At 39.4% G+C, this 20798-nt stretch overlaps 1 protein-coding gene across 2 annotated transcripts in view; it reads left to right on the top strand.

Moving 5' to 3' along the window:
* The first annotated feature begins 15405 nt into the window (after nt 1-15405).
* Fam149a (family with sequence similarity 149 member A) overlaps nt 15406-20798 on the top strand; it is a 36863-nt gene continuing 31470 nt past the window's right edge. The window contains exon 1 of one of the 2 annotated variants that reach the window (XM_048330331.1): nt 15406-16408. In XM_048330331.1, the coding sequence (XP_048186288.1) occupies nt 15786-16408 (623 nt within the window). In that variant the 5' untranslated portion in view covers nt 15406-15785. The remainder of the gene's footprint in view (nt 16409-20798) is intronic. The other variant, XM_048330330.1, reaches the window with a different exon arrangement.

Raw genomic sequence — 20798 nt, 5'->3', positions numbered from 1 at the left:
GAACATGAGAGAAAGGAAAAAGAAGAAAGAAGAAAAAAAGGGTATTGTTTCACATGGCATGTTGAAAATAATTACAACAATGATATAACACTTGTGTCCATAACATGGAGTTCATTTCACTTCTAATCATCTGATGTGTTCATATAGGCATAGCTATTGGGCTATTGTGATCTTCTGCAATGACTAACCTAAACATGTACTAATTATTCCTTATGAGGGAAACCCTAGCATCCATGTTTCTTTGGGTCTGGGCCACCTCACTTAGTATGATGTTTTTTTTCCAAGTCCTTCCATTTTCTTACTAATGGGGCAGTATTATTCTTTCTGATAGAGTCATAGAATTCCACTGTGTATATGTACCAAATTTTCCTGATCCATTCGTCTACTGAGGGGCATCTGGGGTGGTTCCAAATTCTAGCTATGACAAATTGTGCTGCGATGAACATAGTTGTGCTGGTGGCTTTAGTGTGTTCTTGCTTGTAATCTTTTGGGTAGAAGCCCTAGAGTGGGGCTGCTGGGTCATAGGGGAGCTCTATGTTTAGCCTTCTGAGGAACCTCCATACCTCTTTCCAGAGTGATTGAACAAGTTTACATTCCCACCAACAATGTAGTAGGGTTCCCTTTTGGCCACATCCCCTCCAGCATTTGTTATTGTTAGTTTTCCTGATAATGGACATTCTTACTGGGGTGAAGTGGAATCTCAGTGTTGTTTTGATTTGCATTTCTTTTATGGCCAGTGATATAGAGCACATTTTCCTATGTCTCTTGGCCGTTCTCATTTCCTCTTCAGAGAAGTCTCTTTTTAGGTCTTTAGCCCATTTGTGGAGGTGGAAGTTGGTTCTTTGAGGATTTGTTTTAGAGGAATTTAATTTTTTGAGTTCTATGTATATTTTAGACATGAGGCCTTTGTCAACTGTATGGCCAGTAAAGATCATCTCCTAATCTGTGGGCTTTGTATTCATCTTGCAAGCTATATACTTTGCCCTCCAGAAGCTCTGCAGTTTGATGAAGTCCCATTTGTCCAACCCTTCTTTGATTAGTTGCCTTTCTGGGTCTTTATTAAGGAAGTTTCATTCTGTGCCAAGGAGCCCAAGTGTTTCTCCTATTCCTTCTTGTAGTGTTTTCAGGGAATCTGATTTTACTTCGAGGTCTTTGATCTGTTTGGAATTGATTTTGGAGCCAGGTGATATATAAGGATCTAGTTTTAGTTTGTTACAGGTGTTGATCTAGTTTTGCCAGCACCACTTGTTGAGGAAGCTGTCTTCCTTCCATCCTATTGTTTTAGCTCCTTTATCAAAGATTATGTAACCATAGTTCTGTGGCTTCATTTCTGGGTCTTCAGTTCTGTTCCATTGGTCCTCAGGCCTGTTCTTGTGCCAATACCAAGCTGTTTTTATTACTATAGCTTTGTAATACAGCTTGACGTTTGGTATTGAAATTCCTCCAGCACTGTTCTTTATAGTTAGGATTGTTTTTGCTATCTGAGTCTTTTATTGTTCCATATGAATTTCTGGATTGCTTCCTCTATTTCATTAAAGAATGGTGTTGGGATATCGATGGGTATTGCATTGAATTTGAAGATAGCCTTCGGCAAATCCTCCCAATCCAGGATCATGGGAGGTTTTTCCTTTTCCTAAGTTCTGCTTTAATTTCCTTTTTCAGGTTTTTAAAATGCTCACCATAGAGATCTTTCACTTCTTTGGTTAAGGTTATCCTTAAGTATTTTATGTTTTTTTTTTGAGGCTATTGCAAAAGGAGTTGCTTTCCTAATTTCAGCCTCGCTCTTTAGGTTGTTGGCATATATAAAAGCCATTGATTTTTTTTTAAGTTTTTATTATCCAACTGATGTACAGAGAGGTTACAGTTTCATACGTTAGGCATTGGCTACATTTCTTGTACTGTTTGTTGAGAATTTATTTTATATCCTGCTACTTTGCCAAAGTTTTGGATTGGCTCAAGTAACTTGGGAGTAGAGTCTGTGTGGTTCTTTAGATGCAGGATCATGTCATCTGCAAAGAGAGAGAGGTTGACTTCATCTTTTCCTATTTGGATTCCATTTATGGCTACTTCTTGCCTTATTGCTCTGGCTAGGAATTCTAGTACTATGTTGAAGAGGAGAATAGAGAGCAAACAACCTTGTCTTGCTCCTGATTTTAGAGGTAATGGCTTTAAATTTTCACCATTAAGTATAATGCTTTCTGTGGGTTTGTCACAGACAGCCTTTATTATATTCAGGAATGTTCCTTGGAATCCTAGTTTCTTCAAAGCTTTTATCATAAATGGGTGCTGGATTTTATCAAATGCTTTCTCCACATCTAGCAAAATAATCATGGGATTCTTGACCTTGCTTTGGTTTATGTGGTGGATTATGTCGATTGACTTATGTATATTGAACCAGCTCTGCATCCCTGGAATAAATCCAGTTTGGTCATAATATATAATTTTTTTGATGACTTGTTGAAGTTGAGTGACTAGAATTTTGTTGAGAAGTTTTGCATCAATGTTCATCTAGGAAATGGGTCTATAATTCTCTTTCTTTGATGCGTCCTTATCTGGTTTTGGGATAAGCATTATACTGGCATCATGAAATGTTTCTGGTACCAAACTTTCACTTTCAGTTTCACTGAAGAGTTTGAGAAATATTGATGAGAAATATTGCTTCCATCTATTGTCTTGGGGTTTGGCTTGTTGTTCTCTTTCAAGGAGCTTAAGGTGCTTCCTTAACTTGTTGAATTGATATTTCTCCAGTTTTGATGTAGACACTCAGAGCTATAAATTTTCCCCTGAGTTCTGCCTTTGCTGTGTCCCAAAGGAGCTGGTACTTGGTGTGCTCATCATGGTTTACTGCCATAAACATTTGAATTTCTGTTCTGATTTCTTTGATGACCCACTGGAAGTTCAACAATAAAGAAACCCTAGTCCATGAGTTCTCCACCTTCTATCCCACTGTGGCTCATGAATAATTTTTTCTTTCATTAAGCTTCAACATAAGACCTGCTGTCCCAACAACAGTAGATGAGGTTTGTTCTGAGAATGCCTGCACTCATATCTTGAATGTTGACCTTTTATTCAATAATAAAACTTTCTCCCAATTTCTCTTTTTTTTTGTCTCTGCTCTGAAATCATGGTAGAGGTCTCTTAATCTCCTCTGAGACCTCCTCTGCTGAGACCTCCTATGCACTCTGTTTACGAAGAGGAATGTTTAAGTCTCACTGCATCTTGCACTGGCCGGTTCAGAAAGAAAGGATACATGCTTTCTATCATAAATTGCAAGTAGCACTTGGATCACGAAATTCAGTGCATTAAATTGTTCAAAGGCTAAATTAGTAAAAGAGTCACTGTTCAACTTAAAAAGTTTCATGCTAAACTTAAGTTTTACTTTAGAGTAATGTAGTGTGGTTACTCATATTTGTGGGTGAAGGTATCTCTCTTCTATGGAAATATATCTCCCTCATTCAGGCTTCTTACTGCCTGTGCATTTTCCCTCTTGTAAGAAAATCCCTCTACTAGTGAATGCACAAAGGGTCTCTGAGGCTTATCGTGACTTTGAAAGTTTCCTCATTTTGTGACCATTTGTTTGGGATTCACTTACAATAGAGTAGAGATAATTGTTTTCATGAGGTTATTTCAACTGCAAAAGGCAAAAGTGTTGGTAACCGTGACCTTCTAAAGCAATGCAATGGGATAATGAGCCAATGAAAATTAGAAAACACTGACACATACACAGATAGATAAATTCTGTCAGGAAGAAAGAGACTTTATAGGTCCCAAGAGACCAGGGGTCCCAAAGTTCTCCTGCACCTGGGCCCTGAATCCCCATAAGCGAGCATATTTATTTGAGTTTACACAAGGAAGGTTACCATGGATACATGTACAAAGTAAAGCATCTATATTAATATTACAATCAGAGCTAAAACAGAGTTTTTAAGAGAGACTGGTTCCATTGTCTTTTTGAGACAAGGACTGCAGCCCAGAGAAGGTCCAGACTCAGTGTCCATACCTATTTAGTACAAGGTTAAGTTGTCAAGATCCCTGGCACAGCTGCCAGCCCAAGTAAAGAGCCAGCTGGCACCCCAGTCTCTTAGTCTTCTCCAGAGCTGTCTGTTTTAACCCTTCCTTCCCCATGGCCAGCGCTCAGGGTTCTAAATGCCTGCAAAGTGGCTTTCTAAACTCTCAAACCTTTTCCAGGTTTCACAGCTCAGCTTCAGAGTTCCCTCCAGAAAAGTATTTAGAAAAAAAATTAACTGCAGCTATATTTTTGTATCAAAAAAGCTTTGTGTTTTATGGTCACCATGTTGATTTGTGTTAAGTAATACTTAATTTGTCTATTCCAGGGCAGAAAATTTGACAATGCATTTTGATTATGTAATGAAATAAAAACTTGTACTAAATACTTATTTTTGTTTCCTATCCTTTAAATTCTATTAGAGAAATGTTTTAGAAAGGCTTTCTTCCTAAAAAGTTAGTCAGAAGGTAGACTTGGTTAAAATAAAGATTTTTCCCTTTCCTGACTCAAAAGACGATGCTGTCCAAATCACTTGATTCTATTGGGATTTTTTGACTCTTGATCTTGAAAATCATGAACAATAAAATCTCAATCTCAAAAGCTAATGATTATCAGCACAAGTTGAGATAGAATATATTGTTCCAGAAAATAAAATATTATCTAAGAAGACTATTAAATTTTTTTTCTTTATTGTCAAAGTGAAGTACAGAGGGGTTGCAGTTTCATATGTAAGGGAGTGAGTACATTTTGTATCCAATTTGTTACCTCCTCCCTCATTCCTCCCCCCGCTGCCTCTGCCCTCCCCCTTTTCCTCTCCCCCCCCCACCATGTGTTGTACAGTTGTTTACACCAAATGATTTGGTATGTATTGCTTTTGGAATGGCTTCTCTTTTTATCCTTTGTCTCTTGATTTTGATAGTCCGTTTCCCTTCCCTAGTCCTAATACACAGTTATACAGTATCCAGGGTACTAAGATCAGATACAGTGATGATAGGAGTAAAACCAAGAGAAGGGAACATGAGAGAAAGGAAAAAAAAGAAAGAAGAAAAAAAGGGTATTGTTTCACATGGCATGTTGAAAATAATTACAACAATGATATAACACTTGTGTCCATAACATGGAGTTCATTTCACTTCTAATCATCTGATGTGTTCATATAGGCATAGCTATTGGGCTATTGTGATCTTCTGCAATGACTAACCTAAACATGTACTAATTATTCCTTATGAGGGAAACCCTAGCATCCATGTTTCTTTGGGTCTGGGCCACCTCACTTAGTATGATGTTTTTTTTCCAAGTCCTTCCATTTTCTTACTAATGGGGCAGTATTATTCTTTCTGATAGAGTCATAGAATTCCACTGTGTATATGTACCAAATTTTCCTGATCCATTCGTCTACTGAGGGGCATCTGGGGTGGTTCCAAATTCTAGCTATGACAAATTGTGCTGCGATGAACATAGTTGTGCTGGTGGCTTTAGTGTGTTCTTGCTTGTAATCTTTTGGGTAGAAGCCCTAGAGTGGGGCTGCTGGGTCATAGGGGAGCTCTATGTTTAGCCTTCTGAGGAACCTCCATACCTCTTTCCAGAGTGATTGAACAAGTTTACATTCCCACCAACAATGTAGTAGGGTTCCCTTTTGGCCACATCCCCTCCAGCATTTGTTATTGTTAGTTTTCCTGATAATGGACATTCTTACTGGGGTGAAGTGGAATCTCAGTGTTGTTTTGATTTGCATTTCTTTTATGGCCAGTGATATAGAGCACATTTTCCTATGTCTCTTGGCCGTTCTCATTTCCTCTTCAGAGAAGTCTCTTTTTAGGTCTTTAGCCCATTTGTGGAGGTGGAAGTTGGTTCTTTGAGGATTTGTTTTAGAGGAATTTAATTTTTTGAGTTCTATGTATATTTTAGACATGAGGCCTTTGTCAACTGTATGGCCAGTAAAGATCATCTCCTAATCTGTGGGCTTTGTATTCATCTTGCAAGCTATATACTTTGCCCTCCAGAAGCTCTGCAGTTTGATGAAGTCCCATTTGTCCAACCCTTCTTTGATTAGTTGCCTTTCTGGGTCTTTATTAAGGAAGTTTCATTCTGTGCCAAGGAGCCCAAGTGTTTCTCCTATTCCTTCTTGTAGTGTTTTCAGGGAATCTGATTTTACTTCGAGGTCTTTGATCTGTTTGGAATTGATTTTGGAGCCAGGTGATATATAAGGATCTAGTTTTAGTTTGTTACAGGTGTTGATCTAGTTTTGCCAGCACCACTTGTTGAGGAAGCTGTCTTCCTTCCATCCTATTGTTTTAGCTCCTTTATCAAAGATTATGTAACCATAGTTCTGTGGCTTCATTTCTGGGTCTTCAGTTCTGTTCCATTGGTCCTCAGGCCTGTTCTTGTGCCAATACCAAGCTGTTTTTATTACTATAGCTTTGTAATACAGCTTGACGTTTGGTATTGAAATTCCTCCAGCACTGTTCTTTATAGTTAGGATTGTTTTTGCTATCTGAGTCTTTTATTGTTCCATATGAATTTCTGGATTGCTTCCTCTATTTCATTAAAGAATGGTGTTGGGATATCGATGGGTATTGCATTGAATTTGAAGATAGCCTTCGGCAAATCCTCCCAATCCAGGATCATGGGAGGTTTTTCCTTTTCCTAAGTTCTGCTTTAATTTCCTTTTTCAGGTTTTTAAAATGCTCACCATAGAGATCTTTCACTTCTTTGGTTAAGGTTATCCTTAAGTATTTTATGTTTTTTTTTGAGGCTATTGCAAAAGGAGTTGCTTTCCTAATTTCAGCCTCGCTCTTTAGGTTGTTGGCATATATAAAAGCCATTGATTTTTTTTTAAGTTTTTATTATCCAACTGATGTACAGAGAGGTTACAGTTTCATACGTTAGGCATTGGCTACATTTCTTGTACTGTTTGTTGAGAATTTATTTTATATCCTGCTACTTTGCCAAAGTTTTGGATTGGCTCAAGTAACTTGGGAGTAGAGTCTGTGTGGTTCTTTAGATGCAGGATCATGTCATCTGCAAAGAGAGAGAGGTTGACTTCATCTTTTCCTATTTGGATTCCATTTATGGCTACTTCTTGCCTTATTGCTCTGGCTAGGAATTCTAGTACTATGTTGAAGAGGAGAATAGAGAGCAAACAACCTTGTCTTGCTCCTGATTTTAGAGGTAATGGCTTTAAATTTTCACCATTAAGTATAATGCTTTCTGTGGGTTTGTCACAGACAGCCTTTATTATATTCAGGAATGTTCCTTGGAATCCTAGTTTCTTCAAAGCTTTTATCATAAATGGGTGCTGGATTTTATCAAATGCTTTCTCCACATCTAGCAAAATAATCATGGGATTCTTGACCTTGCTTTGGTTTATGTGGTGGATTATGTCGATTGACTTATGTATATTGAACCAGCTCTGCATCCCTGGAATAAATCCAGTTTGGTCATAATATATAATTTTTTTGATGACTTGTTGAAGTTGAGTGACTAGAATTTTGTTGAGAAGTTTTGCATCAATGTTCATCTAGGAAATGGGTCTATAATTCTCTTTCTTTGATGCGTCCTTATCTGGTTTTGGGATAAGCATTATACTGGCATCATGAAATGTTTCTGGTACCAAACTTTCACTTTCAGTTTCACTGAAGAGTTTGAGAAATATTGATGAGAAATATTGCTTCCATCTATTGTCTTGGGGTTTGGCTTGTTGTTCTCTTTCAAGGAGCTTAAGGTGCTTCCTTAACTTGTTGAATTGATATTTCTCCAGTTTTGATGTAGACACTCAGAGCTATAAATTTTCCCCTGAGTTCTGCCTTTGCTGTGTCCCAAAGGAGCTGGTACTTGGTGTGCTCATCATGGTTTACTGCCATAAACATTTGAATTTCTGTTCTGATTTCTTTGATGACCCACTGGAAGTTCAACAATAAAGAAACCCTAGTCCATGAGTTCTCCACCTTCTATCCCACTGTGGCTCATGAATAATTTTTTCTTTCATTAAGCTTCAACATAAGACCTGCTGTCCCAACAACAGTAGATGAGGTTTGTTCTGAGAATGCCTGCACTCATATCTTGAATGTTGACCTTTTATTCAATAATAAAACTTTCTCCCAATTTCTCTTTTTTTTTGTCTCTGCTCTGAAATCATGGTAGAGGTCTCTTAATCTCCTCTGAGACCTCCTCTGCTGATCACTGCTGGCTTTGAAAGAGTCTATGATCCACCAACAATACGACTGTGGGAAGGAATGAGTTTTCACTTTCATATTATTCACAACCTCTACATCTAGACATCGGTTCACAGAGTTTTAAATGAGATTTGTTTGAACTGAGACATTCTGTCTTATCTTTTGACATCATAAAAATAAACTGCTACTATTTTTCTTCTTGATATGCTTTCCATATTATCTATTAATATTCTTAACTTTCATTAAAATATTATTACTTGATTATTATAAATTAATCTAAGGTTTGTCAAAAGTAGGAGATAATTTTGCTTTGATTTTCATGTTTATTTGCCTATAGATGGTTGACTAAATGCCCACAATTTAAATTGAGTTCAAACATAATATTTGTTGAAGCTGTTTACTACTTAAGAAGTGCACAGAGACAAAGACTTGCTTAAATGAATACAAGTGAAACTAATAAAAGGTGAACTGTGGATTGTATGTGACCTGCACAGGAAGCAGCATCTGTTCTTCTTAATTGTCCTCAAGAGGAGGCCTTGTCCCTGGGGGTCAAGACACTGGGATCAAAGAAAAGGATGTTTATCTTACTTCCTTTTAATTTCCACAAGCTTCTTGACCTGTTTGACTACTCTCTCAGGGGGTCACAGTGCTGTTTGCTCACCTCCATGTCTTTCTGTTTTCCATGATGCAAAACAAAACTCAACTGAATCAACACTTATTTCTTAGTATTTATGGTTTACTGGAAAAAAAATGGCACATTTTTAGATTGTGATAAGAAGTACATCGATAAATGTGTTAGTGAGGAGGGGAATGTTTCAGTGTCACTTAATAATATCCGGATATTCAAATATACCCACCCTTAGGTCGCTGGTACAATGGGTTCAATTAATAAGCAATGGTGGCCATCATATTAAAATATTTCAAACTAGGGTTTCATGCAATCTATAAAGACAGTTGTAAATGTAACTCAAATGGTAGATCATTTATTAAGCATGTAAAAAATCTTTAGTTCAATTCACAACACTGCAAACACAAACTATGGAGTTAGAAAGTAGATGAGCGGTTGTCTGGGCAGAGGGATAGAGATGGGGAGTCTCTGCAAAGGATGTAAGACATGATGAAAGTATTCTAAAATTAAGTTCAGATAAAGACTGTGCACGTAAGCAAGCTTACTGAAAACCATTGAATTGTGCACAGATGACACATAAATTCATACTTGTGTAAATTATGTTTGCATACAGCTGTTAGAAATAGTGCTCATTGATCAGTCACAAGTGCCTAGCTCAGTGCTAAATTCTATTGTAAGAAATACAGGTACAGGAAATGGGACAAGTCGTGTGGAGAGTGAGAAAGGATTGTCCAGGGTGGACCTGTAGTAACCAGGCTCCAGAGAATAGTCAAACTCTCCAAAGATAGGTCAAGATCTGAGAGAGAGGAGAAAAGCAACAGATGAAGCTGTAAGTCAGAAGGGAGGGGAGAGTCATGAAACTGGCACCGGAAGATAGTACGGACGCCACGGAGAATGGAACCCTTCATGCCATGCAGGAAGCATGGCACAAGAGGTTTAGAATTCTTGTATTAGCATTTTGGAGTTGTGACTTCATGAGCTTCTTTTGGTTAAAAACAGACATTATGATGAAATTTCCTTGTGATGTATATATATTAGATTTACATAAAGGTCAACTGGTTTTGTAGAAGAATATAGCTTATAAATTCTCACTCTAAACAACCAAGATTCTACTTTCTCTCACAGAACAGAATAGTCTTTGAAACACTCCTACACTTTACACTATGGTGCATAGCCATTCATCATATAATAACATATGATCAAGGATGGATTATACAATAGTGGCCCCATAAGATTGTTATATAGCAAATAATCCAAGAAACCACATATTGAAGGATCAAATCTTGGAGTTTTTATTAGAGCATTAGCAGTCTACAGGCAGCCAGTTGCTACAAAGGCCTGCAGCCCACAAATACATTCAACACTAGCAGGAAACAGGCCAGAGAGGGAAGAAAGAACAAAACAGCAACAAACCAATCCAGCTCCTTTTGAGAGCTGACTTGGGATGCCATGGTGACAGGAGACAGGACAAGTGTCAACCCCTGTCTCTAGGGATTCAGTTACACTCATCACCTGGGTAATGGGATTTCCCTTCCTCTAGGAATTCAGGCACACCCATCAAGACAAGATGCCAGATAGTACAATTCACCATGTGGCCAATGATGGCACTGGCCAGATCTGACCTCCTTATTACAAGATTATACCGCAAAGTGGGCTGGGAATACAGCTCAGTGGTTGAGTACTTACCTACCATAAATGAGGTCTTGGTTTGAACTTCAATACCACTAAAACAAAAGAAGGTATTGCCTAGAGGTGTCATAGCCATCTTAGTTTGCATAAATACTCTATAATATTTTACAAAGCTCACATGACAACAAAATTGTATGGCTGTGTATTTCTCAGAACCTATCCCTGTCTTTATATATTGAGTGACTACATATCTGTGTTAAAACAGCAGTAATGTCAATCAACTGCTCATTAGTTACTAATTTCAGTGTGTCAGATGTAAGCCTCTTTTAGCTTTCACAAAAATTCTGCCTCTGCTACTGAAAACAATCAGGCATATTTATTGAAAACATCTAAATGGCATAAAAATAAATAAACTTTGCAGGAAATGTAGCTGTAATTTCCTTCCAGGTCTTTTTCTCTTATTGTTATATTAGCTTTTTCTCATACTTAATAAAAAATAATATCATACTGCAATAAGGCACTAGTGGCTCATGTCTATCATCCTAGCTACCTAAGAGGCTGAGCTCTGAGGATCATAGTACTGACAGCATACCACATGCCAGCTCTTTTCCATTGCCATTCCAGGTATGAATAGTGCAACTTTCACAAGGTATCGTCATTTGAATAGCTATTGTTATTATCTTTGAGCTATAGTTGAGGAAACTAAGGAATAAGGAAAAGCTTAATGTTGGTGGGTGGCAGAGAGAGTCTAGCCACAGTCTGCCATCCTAAATGATTTACCTGGTCATCTAGTACTGAGTGTTGAATTAACCAATGCCTTTCATTTTTCAGAATATTGAAAGAGGTGACACTGATCAAGATGCACTGTATTCCTAAACTGCTTCATACAGCTACCTAAAGATAATAAAATATATTTTTTAAAAGTTTCAAATTTTTATAATCAACATTTCCAGTAATTTCCCTTATAGCTGACAAGCTAAGCAGGAAAATTTAACTTCACAAACACTTTGTTGTTTGCTTTAACTTTCAGGTTTCCAGAACATAACATTTCTTTATAGTAAGTTGTTCTTAAAGTCCTAATGCTTTTCCAGGGGTGAAGCCAAGCATTATCTTACACATCAGAAAAATAACCAGGGCTGGGGATATAGCCTAGTGGCAAGCGTGCCTGCCTCGGATACACGAGGCCCTAGGTTCGATTCCCCAGCACCACATATGCAGAAAACGGCCAGAAGCGGCACTGTGGCTCAAGTGGCAGAGTGCTAGCCTTGAGCGGGAAGAAGCCAGGGACAGTGCTCAGGCCCTGAGTCCAAGGCCCAGGACTGGCCAAAAAAAAAAAAAGAAAAATAACCAAATTCTGAACCGAAGAATTTTCATCAAATAAAATGTCACTATGGCATTTCTAATGGTCAGTCTAAAACAAACATTGCCCCACATAGACACTAGATTTACTGTATTTACTTTCATTCCATTATTCTTGGAAGAATGGCTTCAGCTCATGAGCTCATGTCAAGAGAACGGCCTGGTGTTGGTAATTAACTGAGAAGCCTGGGAGCATCCGATATCTGTCTAAAAGACTGTTGATGGATGAACAATGGGTGCAATAGACCTAGCATCTTACTAAGAATGGCTCATCATGTTTGCAATTATAGGTGATTTTGAAAAGAAATACTCCAACAAAGGGATCAACTGTTCATTCACTGTCCTTTCCTTATGAGACTGGCTGTTCAGAAGAGCTATGCATAATGGCACTATCTCCCCTGCCACCTCGTTTATATGAATTCTATTACATTCCCTAAGGATTCAAGACAATTTGGGGTATCATCTTATTTCTTTTCCAGCTTTTTTTAGAGCAAATACACCCACTGAAGACTTAAAGAAGAACTAGCACGATTACATGATCAAGAAGTATTCTCAATTTCTTAATATCCTAGTAGAGTAATAAGGGCTGCCTTAACAAATTGCTATAACTGGGTAGCTTAAAGCAATAGAGATTGGAAACTAAGTCTTAAATTAGGTCCTTGGAACAAAAATCCCTCTGAAACCTATGAAGTTGGATTGTTCTTTTCCTCTTTCTGGCTTCTGACAGAGGTCATGCATCTGTAGTTGCCTGCCATATGGTTGTCTCTTTGAGTCTATGCTCAATGCTTCCTCTTCTTAAGAGTACAACATCCCTTGGATTACAGTTCATCACTAATATTTCACTCCCAATCCCATACTTTTGCTTTTCAAATTTTCAGAACATTACTGTAGTTATTATTAGAGATTGAGAGATAAAAACAATAGACAAATCATTTACATAGCATTTATTATTATTTATTATTGTAACTGTTCTGCCAGTAGTAACTAGCAGATTGCTAATTTCTTCTTATATATAAATTATGTTAAACTTTATTGAAGGTGGGAACATGTGAACATATGTATCTATATAGATCAATAGATATAGATACATATATATATATATACATATGATTTGGGAATATATATGCTTTTAATTATCAACTGGGGATTTTGGAGTGTATCTTCTCCCCATAAATTAGATGCACTTACCGTGCATCTCTAACAACCCTCTGCCCAAATAATATCACATTCATATGAACTGGTAGTTAAGATTTGACCTATTTTTGAGACTGGATCTGTTATGTAGGCCAGACAGGTCTTGAACTCAGCTTCCTGAGTGCTATGGTTACAGGTCTGTAGGGTTTCACTGTATCTTTTGGGAGGACACAGTTTAACTCATAAATATAGATTGGATACAAACAAAGAGACAGAAAATATTCAAGGCTGTGAGCTAGAAGACTATTCAGTTGTCTTTAGGTTTATTGACAATTTTCACTGATGAACAGCATCTGCAGAGAAAGGAAGTGGATGGTAATAGAAGTAAAAGTATATGTATCATCTCACAGGAAGGTGAATGTGCCACTGCTATCTGATCCATACCTATGGCTGCTTCAATGAGATAAAAAGGAGCAGGATTGGCTCAGGTGGCTTGCATATACATGGATAAACCAGATGACTCACTTCCTTGCTTGGATTCCATGCTTCCTCCAAAACCATTCCATCAAATTTTTTCTTACCCGTAACTCCTCTAACAGAGAAAGAATAGAGCATGTGACACTCTGCACTTGTGTCTTAGTTTTCAGATAAGTGGGCTGCATCCTGAGAGATTGATCAGCTGTGAAGGAGCTTGGACAAATCAAAGTTTTGAGGCTGAAAAGTTTTCAGTCCTCAGATGTGCCAGCAAACCAGAAATGCCTCCAAAAGAAACGGAATTAGTTAAATCAGGCTTTCCTCAGTAATGGCCCTCCCCTTCCACCTTTCTCTTGCAGTTACATAACATACATACAACCCATCAATCCAGTAATTAGCGGCTTAGACATTGAAAAAAATCCATACTCCAGAAATAATCCATCTTTGTATTAAGAATAGCCTGATATAGTAAAGACTTATTTGTCTACCAGAATCAAGATGCTTATGAAGTAATCAAAACAAATCTACCCATGACTTTGCAATAGTGAGATGCTGTATGGAAATAGTTCAGTTTCTGACATACCTTCCACGTTCTGATGAGTTGGTGCTTCAGGGCAATGATGGGAAAACAAGAAATATCGGCAAGTCCACCCCAGTGCTGCTCTGCTGGCCTTGCATTTCAATAGAGCTGACATGGCGAAACTGGGTTGACTCTGACCTTTCTGTCCCTTGCTGCTCTTTTATGTGGCTGTTATTTATTCTCTTTGCCCCTTATTTTGATTCTTCCCTGTGGACAATTGTATACCTCTACCTCTTCCAGCATCCAAGACCTGCCTTTATTGCTCTATCTCTGACTTCTCTTACATACTTGGTATTCTGCTTTCTCCCGTCAAGTGTTGACTATGATGACTGGGTGGGGGACAAATGAAAAGAAAGGGTGGGGCAAAGACAATCCTAATGCTCAGTGTATAGAACTGAAAATACAACTATGAAAATTAGGGGACGGATGGGAGTGCCATGGATGAGAAGCAGGGAGAAAGAACGTTAGGGGCATCATTGATCAGGAAGCATTGTACATAGCCATCAATGTGCTGAATTGAAGCACCTTTGTACACCTATTTAAAGATAAGTTAAATTTATTTTTTAAAAGAAAGCGTGCAGTTGTGAATGTCAGTTTATTCATTACCATACTTAGTCTTCTCCATTCCTTGCACTGAATCAGAAAACTTATATCCAGATATAAAAACAAAACCCTTCTCAACATCATGGCAAGCACCATCCACAGCTTTAAAACAAAACAAAGAATCTCTTGCTCAAACCTGATCCCCTTACTGCTAATTAGTGTCACATTGTGGATCTACTTTTCATATACATTTCTTCAAATGAAGCAAAATGCAACTCATTCCACAATTTCCTAGGTGTCTTTGAGTCTGTAGGTTGTATCTACTCGGTCTCATTAGCTTGACTTCACAATCACTTCAGTTACTCAGTATCTATTTCCCTTCACTCCTATAGTCCATTGGGCACAAACATCCAAGTGAATTCACTAGCTCAGCTTTCCTAGCCCAATTGATCTACGAATTCTTGGGGAAAAGCAGAGGTCACCTTCAGTGACACACTTTGTAGGTGACCTTGAGGTAGGGAGCATATTCCCTGGGGTGGAGTTTTGTTTTTTCTTTAATCCACCTTTCCTCAATCATAGAACCAACCTTGGCCAAATCCCGTTTTCCTGGTCAGAAAGGGGTGAATTCAGAATCCTTTTGGAGCCAAGATTTTGGCTCTGCTCAACTTTTCTCTCTCTCCAGAATCCGGTGAAAACTCTAAGGGCAATGGAGAAATTGGAGACTGTTGCTTTAAGGCTTGAATCCAGGAGGGGGCCAGGGTTTCTATTGTAGCCACAGCGCAAGCTACGGTGTGGGGCCCAATTAGCTGTGAGCTAAGCTGGGGTTTTGTTTGGCTTAGCAACCGCCTGCGCGGTCCCGGGGAGCTCTGGGTGTCTCCAGGACTTGGGCTGCAATCAGCGCGCTTAGACGCCTCGGTGCGGGGATTGGCACCGCGCGTCCCCTTCATCTGCTCCGGGAACCTCGGCGGCCCCGACGTCTCTGGGCAAGGGGACAGAGTTGGGGTCGCTCGGTGTCACCACCCGCAGCCTCAGAGCTCGCTGGGCCCACCAGGCCGTCGGGGAAGAGCCTGTCTTATTCCTGCCATTTGGAAGTTCCTGGGGGTGCATCTAGAACCCGAGGCTTCCTGGGCCCTGCGGTGCACAGGGACCCCAAGATCGTCGCGCACCCGGGGTCACCCCATCCAGATCCACGCGGGCGGCGGTGGATGGAGCTTGGGATTCGGGCAGAAGCGGGCACCGCGTTGCCAAGGCCACGGCATGAAGGTTGCTGTGTTGGACCTGGGGTCTCTCTTTGCCAAAATCTTCAAGCCCTCGACGGCGGCGTCCCCCGCTGTCCCCTCGCAGGTCGCCTCCTCCAGCCTCCCCGGAGGTGCCGCCGGGGGCACCCTGTTCTCCTCGGCTCCGACCACGACCCTCTTCCCCTCGCTGGCTCCCGAGCCCTCGCGGGGTCCACCCACCCCAGTGCACGCTCCCCTCACCAACTCCCACCCCAGGGGCTCGGCAGAAGCCCTGAGGTCCCCCTTCTCCCTGCCCGGTAGCCCGAGAACAGCCAAAGTCCAGCCGGTGCCCCCTGCGCCCGGCCCCGCGCCCTCCAGTGGGGGCTGCGGCGCCCCCCGCTCCCCCACCCACTTCGGGGCGCTGGCGCGCTCGCCCCCCGGCCCTGGTGGCGTCTGGGCGGCGGTGCCCTCTGTCGCCGGCCCCGTGGGCAGCGGCGGCAGTGTGGCTGCGAGTCCACGGAACCCTTCCCAGCCCGGCCCAGGAGACCGAGAGCCGGGCGCCTGGATGGGCCCCGGGCCTGGCCCCAAGACTTTGTTCTTCACCTTGCCCGACATCGGGGAGGAGTGGGCTTCTGACAGCGACTCGGGGGACAGCGGAGAAGGGTAAGTGCTGCTCGTGGGGCCTGTCTGTCCCGCTGCCCCTCGGTCTGGCTTTGGTTGGGATCACCCACTGCTCCACCTGCTGCTGCACAAGCCTCAGGTGAACTTCAGGAAAAAGCTGGCAGGGACCCCATCTCCCCCTTCTCTACAAACCTTCTTTCTTGGCTTTCCAACAGCAAGGAAAAGACTTTTCCCCTACTTTTTATCAGGAAAGCTCAAGGGAGAAGAGAGGAAAAGCTTCTTTGTTGGTTTGTTTGTTTGTTTGTTTTACCTGAAGTAGGGAACTTAGATCGTTAGTAAAGTTTTCACTGGTACTTTAAAGGTCCCCCAAGTCCCTTTCTTTTCAGGTAACCCAATACACACTTTGGCCATCAAGATTTGATTGCAGAAACAATACTACTAATTCGGCCAAGTCCTTACTTTCTAAGGATCAGCCCCAAGGCTTATCCCAAGTGGGCTGGGTTTCCTGGATGTGACCTGGGGTTGGTTAACATAAGCATCTCATCTTCTGACGCCATTGCCAGTTGGCAATGCTCAAGGCACCGCTGATTCTGTCCCCTAGAGGACTTTTTTGAGTTCTTGTTGCAATGCCTTGAGTTGCTACAGAAACACAGACTGACTTCATGAGATTTCGCTCCCTGCCCCTTAGTGCACATACTGTCCTCTCTCTTTCCTTTTGCTACCAAAAAGTAGTAGTATGCACATGACTTTTACAAAATACGTACTTTAGAGTAAAAGAGTAATTTTTACTTATCAGATCCTATAGGTAGCTATTCTTGCGAGTGCATTCTTAAGACTACACTCACTGTATTTCAGTACTACAAACGAACAGTGAAGTAGCCAAAGGCATGTCAGAAAAGCCCATTCCCAGATTGAGGTTTCGTTGAAAAACAGTTGGCTAACTAGCACAGTCAGTATACCACTCCCACAAACCTTCTGGGGAGAAATTTGGCGTTTTAATTGATGCACACTCATTTGCAGTTTAAATGATTATAATTTCATAAAACTTCTTGACACTCCTATCAATGCTCAAGCAAGCAGCCAAAGAATACTGTGTTAAGATTTCTTTAAAAATATTATGTTATGAAATAAATGTACTTACTCACTGGTATTTTCTCCAAGGAAAATTAATTGCCTTTGGAATGCTGCATAGAGTATGTATGCCTAAGGAATTAGACCTTTGTTTTTAGCAACTGGTCCTTAACATTTATGCAATTAACGTTTTATGAGCCAACAGATCTACACACTGACCTCAAACTCTAGTCTCAGTTCTTTTAACAAATAGGCATTGCAATGTGCCATGGTCACTAAATGAAGTGACATTAGTTTCAATTCTTCAACATACTAGCCCACGTTTATGTTGCTCAAACATTTGTAATAGGTAGTTGTTTTAAAATAATGGTATATTTTGCATTATTTACTCAAGAGATTTTTAGACATTAACCAATTATATTGAAAGTCAAGAAAATGAATTTCATAAATAATATGTGCAGACATTTGTTGTCAAGAATTTTCCTGACGATGCATATTATCTATAGCAGAAGATAAAGCGTGGACAGAGGTAGTCGAGGAGACAAGCCTTGTTTTGTTAAGATACACAACTACCCCTGTATTCTCATGACACTTATTCAATCTTTAAAATGTAGAAAGGAACAAAAGGGAAAGACTAAAGCATTAAGGTACATTTTCTCCAATACTAGCATTCTAAAGATTGCTAAAGCTCTTTGAATTATATTTTCCCTTGTGGATCCCTGTAGTGGCTATGTATAATATTGAATAAACAAACACCGTAAGACAACAAGGTTAAGTGATCTCCCTGCCAGCTTACCCTGCCAATTAACAGACAGTTGCTGCTATCTCCCTGCTTGATTAATGTTAATGCTGAGTATTTAAATTTCAAGGGGGGGAGGAGAAAGGGGGGGGGAATGGGAGGATTGGTTAGTATAGCTGGTTTTGATCTTTGACCCCTGGGTCCCGCCAATGGAATCTCTGTGCAACAGACCCTTACCCTTTCATTCACAGGACATATTGTTCTACCTGAATCAGGATGGAAGGCACTGAGTTCTCTTTCCTTGTCTCATATATCTGCACCCCCAGATACGTGATTTGAACCTGTCATCTTTGCTTTTCACTTCCCAATGTACTTACTGTCTACATGCCCTTAACATTTTCGGTGTATCTTCTTGTTCACAACCTCCTTTTGTGCTTGTTTCTAGCCATGAAATTATCAGCTTGTAAACGTCTTAACATTTTTTCTGCAAATAAAAGAATTTCTAGAAATTCATTGGTAACTAGATAAATAATTGCTGCATATGAGTGATGGTAGATGACAAACTTCACAGTGAGGAAGTACGAGTCTCTTTCACAGGACATGGATATTAGGATCTACTAGTTTTTTATCTAAGTGCTGGTTTTCCATTGTGAAGGATATCTTAGCTTAGGCATATTGACATAGAAGCCTAACAGGCTTTTGAACTGGTTTGACCATAAGATTATTGCAGGAACTTATATTTTTCCATTCATTTATCAATGAGACAGACTAGTATGGACCCCATAATCAGACAAGCTGGGTTCCAATCTCCATTTGCTCTCTGAGTAATTACGGGAGTCAATCATTCTTCCAAGCTGTGTTTCCTTTTCCTCCTAGATAATATGGAGACAGTAACACTTTCTAAAAACGGTGTTCCAAAAATTAATTGAAATAGCATACTGATTGCCTAATGTGTGGAGAATTGTTTACAAATTGGAATTATGACCTTCTTGGCACTGAAATGTAAACTGAGAACATGTTTTGTTAAAAGAAATATAACAGATGAAAAGAAGAACGGAAAATCAAAATGACTTACTTCTATTTCTCATATGCATGTAATAAATAGAATATATTTTCAGTTCAACTTTACACAGGACAAAGTTTAGTTTAATTAGCATTACCACTAAATTCTGTATTACACCAAGAAGAAAATGTATTTATTACCCTGAAACCAAATTTTTAGGAGTAATACCAAGTAATCAGTAGTATCACAAGTTTTACATGACTAATCCTTTGTATAGTCAATTTCCCCTCATGCTATGTGATCCTCTGATTTATGTATTCTTTATTAGACTATAAACACTTTGTACTGTGACACTTAAGACAATACAAATTCACAAGGATTTAATAAATATTTATTAAAGAAAGGAATGACTAAAAATATTTGATTCCTAGCCCAGCATTGTTGACTCATGCTCATAATCCTATAAGAGGCTGAGATTCAGATGATCCCAGTTTGAAGCCAGTCTGACAAGAAAAGTCTGTTAGGCTCCATCCCCAAAGTAACCAGCAAAAAGTATGGCTAGCCTGAAAGTGTGACTCAAGTAGTAGAGTGCCAGCAAAACAAGCATGAGGCCCTGAGTTAAAACTCCAGTACCATGATTACCCCCTCCCCCATTTCTCATGTAATCCATTTTTATGAGTTCCTAATCTCTTAAGTCTAGAAACAATTTCTATTCTCTTCTTCAAGACTATTGTTGACTTGAGCCTTTTTGTTCTGTTGTTTTGGAGTTTTCCCAGAGCTGGTAATGCCTTCTGCTGGGATTTTACATTCCCACTGGGATGAATCATGATCTCGCTGTACAATCATCATATGACTTATACTTTCTATTATAGTCATATGACCATAACTGTAAGGAGATTGGTTATAAGTCATTGGAAATGTGTGGAAATACAATAACAAAATCTCTCTCCTATATATCTAATGAAAGTTAATTAAAAAAGAAAATGTATAAAATGTTTTTAAAAAGTAGCAATGAATTTGATAATAGCTTTCACTATCTACTATTTGCTTAAACCACAGAAAATAGTTTTGTTTTTACTCTTGGGCAGTATTTTATTTTACCTTTATATTTGCCTCCATATTAGCATATTTAAAACCTTGAAAGTTGTGTTTAAAGTCATAGCTGTTATGTGTTCTTCTGTATATTTAGAATATGTTCTGTTTCTTTTCTAGTATATTCAACACATGGAAAGAAAGAAAGAGAGAGAGGAGAGAGAGAATTGACATATACCAAGTTCACAGGAACAACCAATCACATGGGATTTGAATTTTTGAGTGTTGTAGAACAATAAACTTCATTTGAATTAGCTTAAGTTTTTGAGCAAATATTAAAGTCAGGTTGAGGAGATAAAATCTTATTTTATTTTAAACTCTAAGAGTGCTATTTCAGTACAAATACTGGATATCTTACCATACCTCTCAAAGTTAATTCCCTAAATTGTGAATTAAAACTGTCATGATTCTTGTAACTTATTACCAGTCTTTATAGAAGTTTCTGTAACAAAAGCATAAACTACAGATTATAAATCCTAAGCGATGAAGAGCTTTGGCAGGAAATTTTTAACAGTCTCTCTTCGATT

This window comes from Perognathus longimembris, chromosome 21, assembly GCF_023159225.1.
Source record: "Perognathus longimembris pacificus isolate PPM17 chromosome 21, ASM2315922v1, whole genome shotgun sequence".
Taxonomy (NCBI): domain Eukaryota; kingdom Metazoa; phylum Chordata; class Mammalia; order Rodentia; family Heteromyidae; genus Perognathus; species Perognathus longimembris.
Note: the sequence above shows the minus strand (reverse complement) of the source record. Positions and strands in the feature narration are given on the sequence as shown.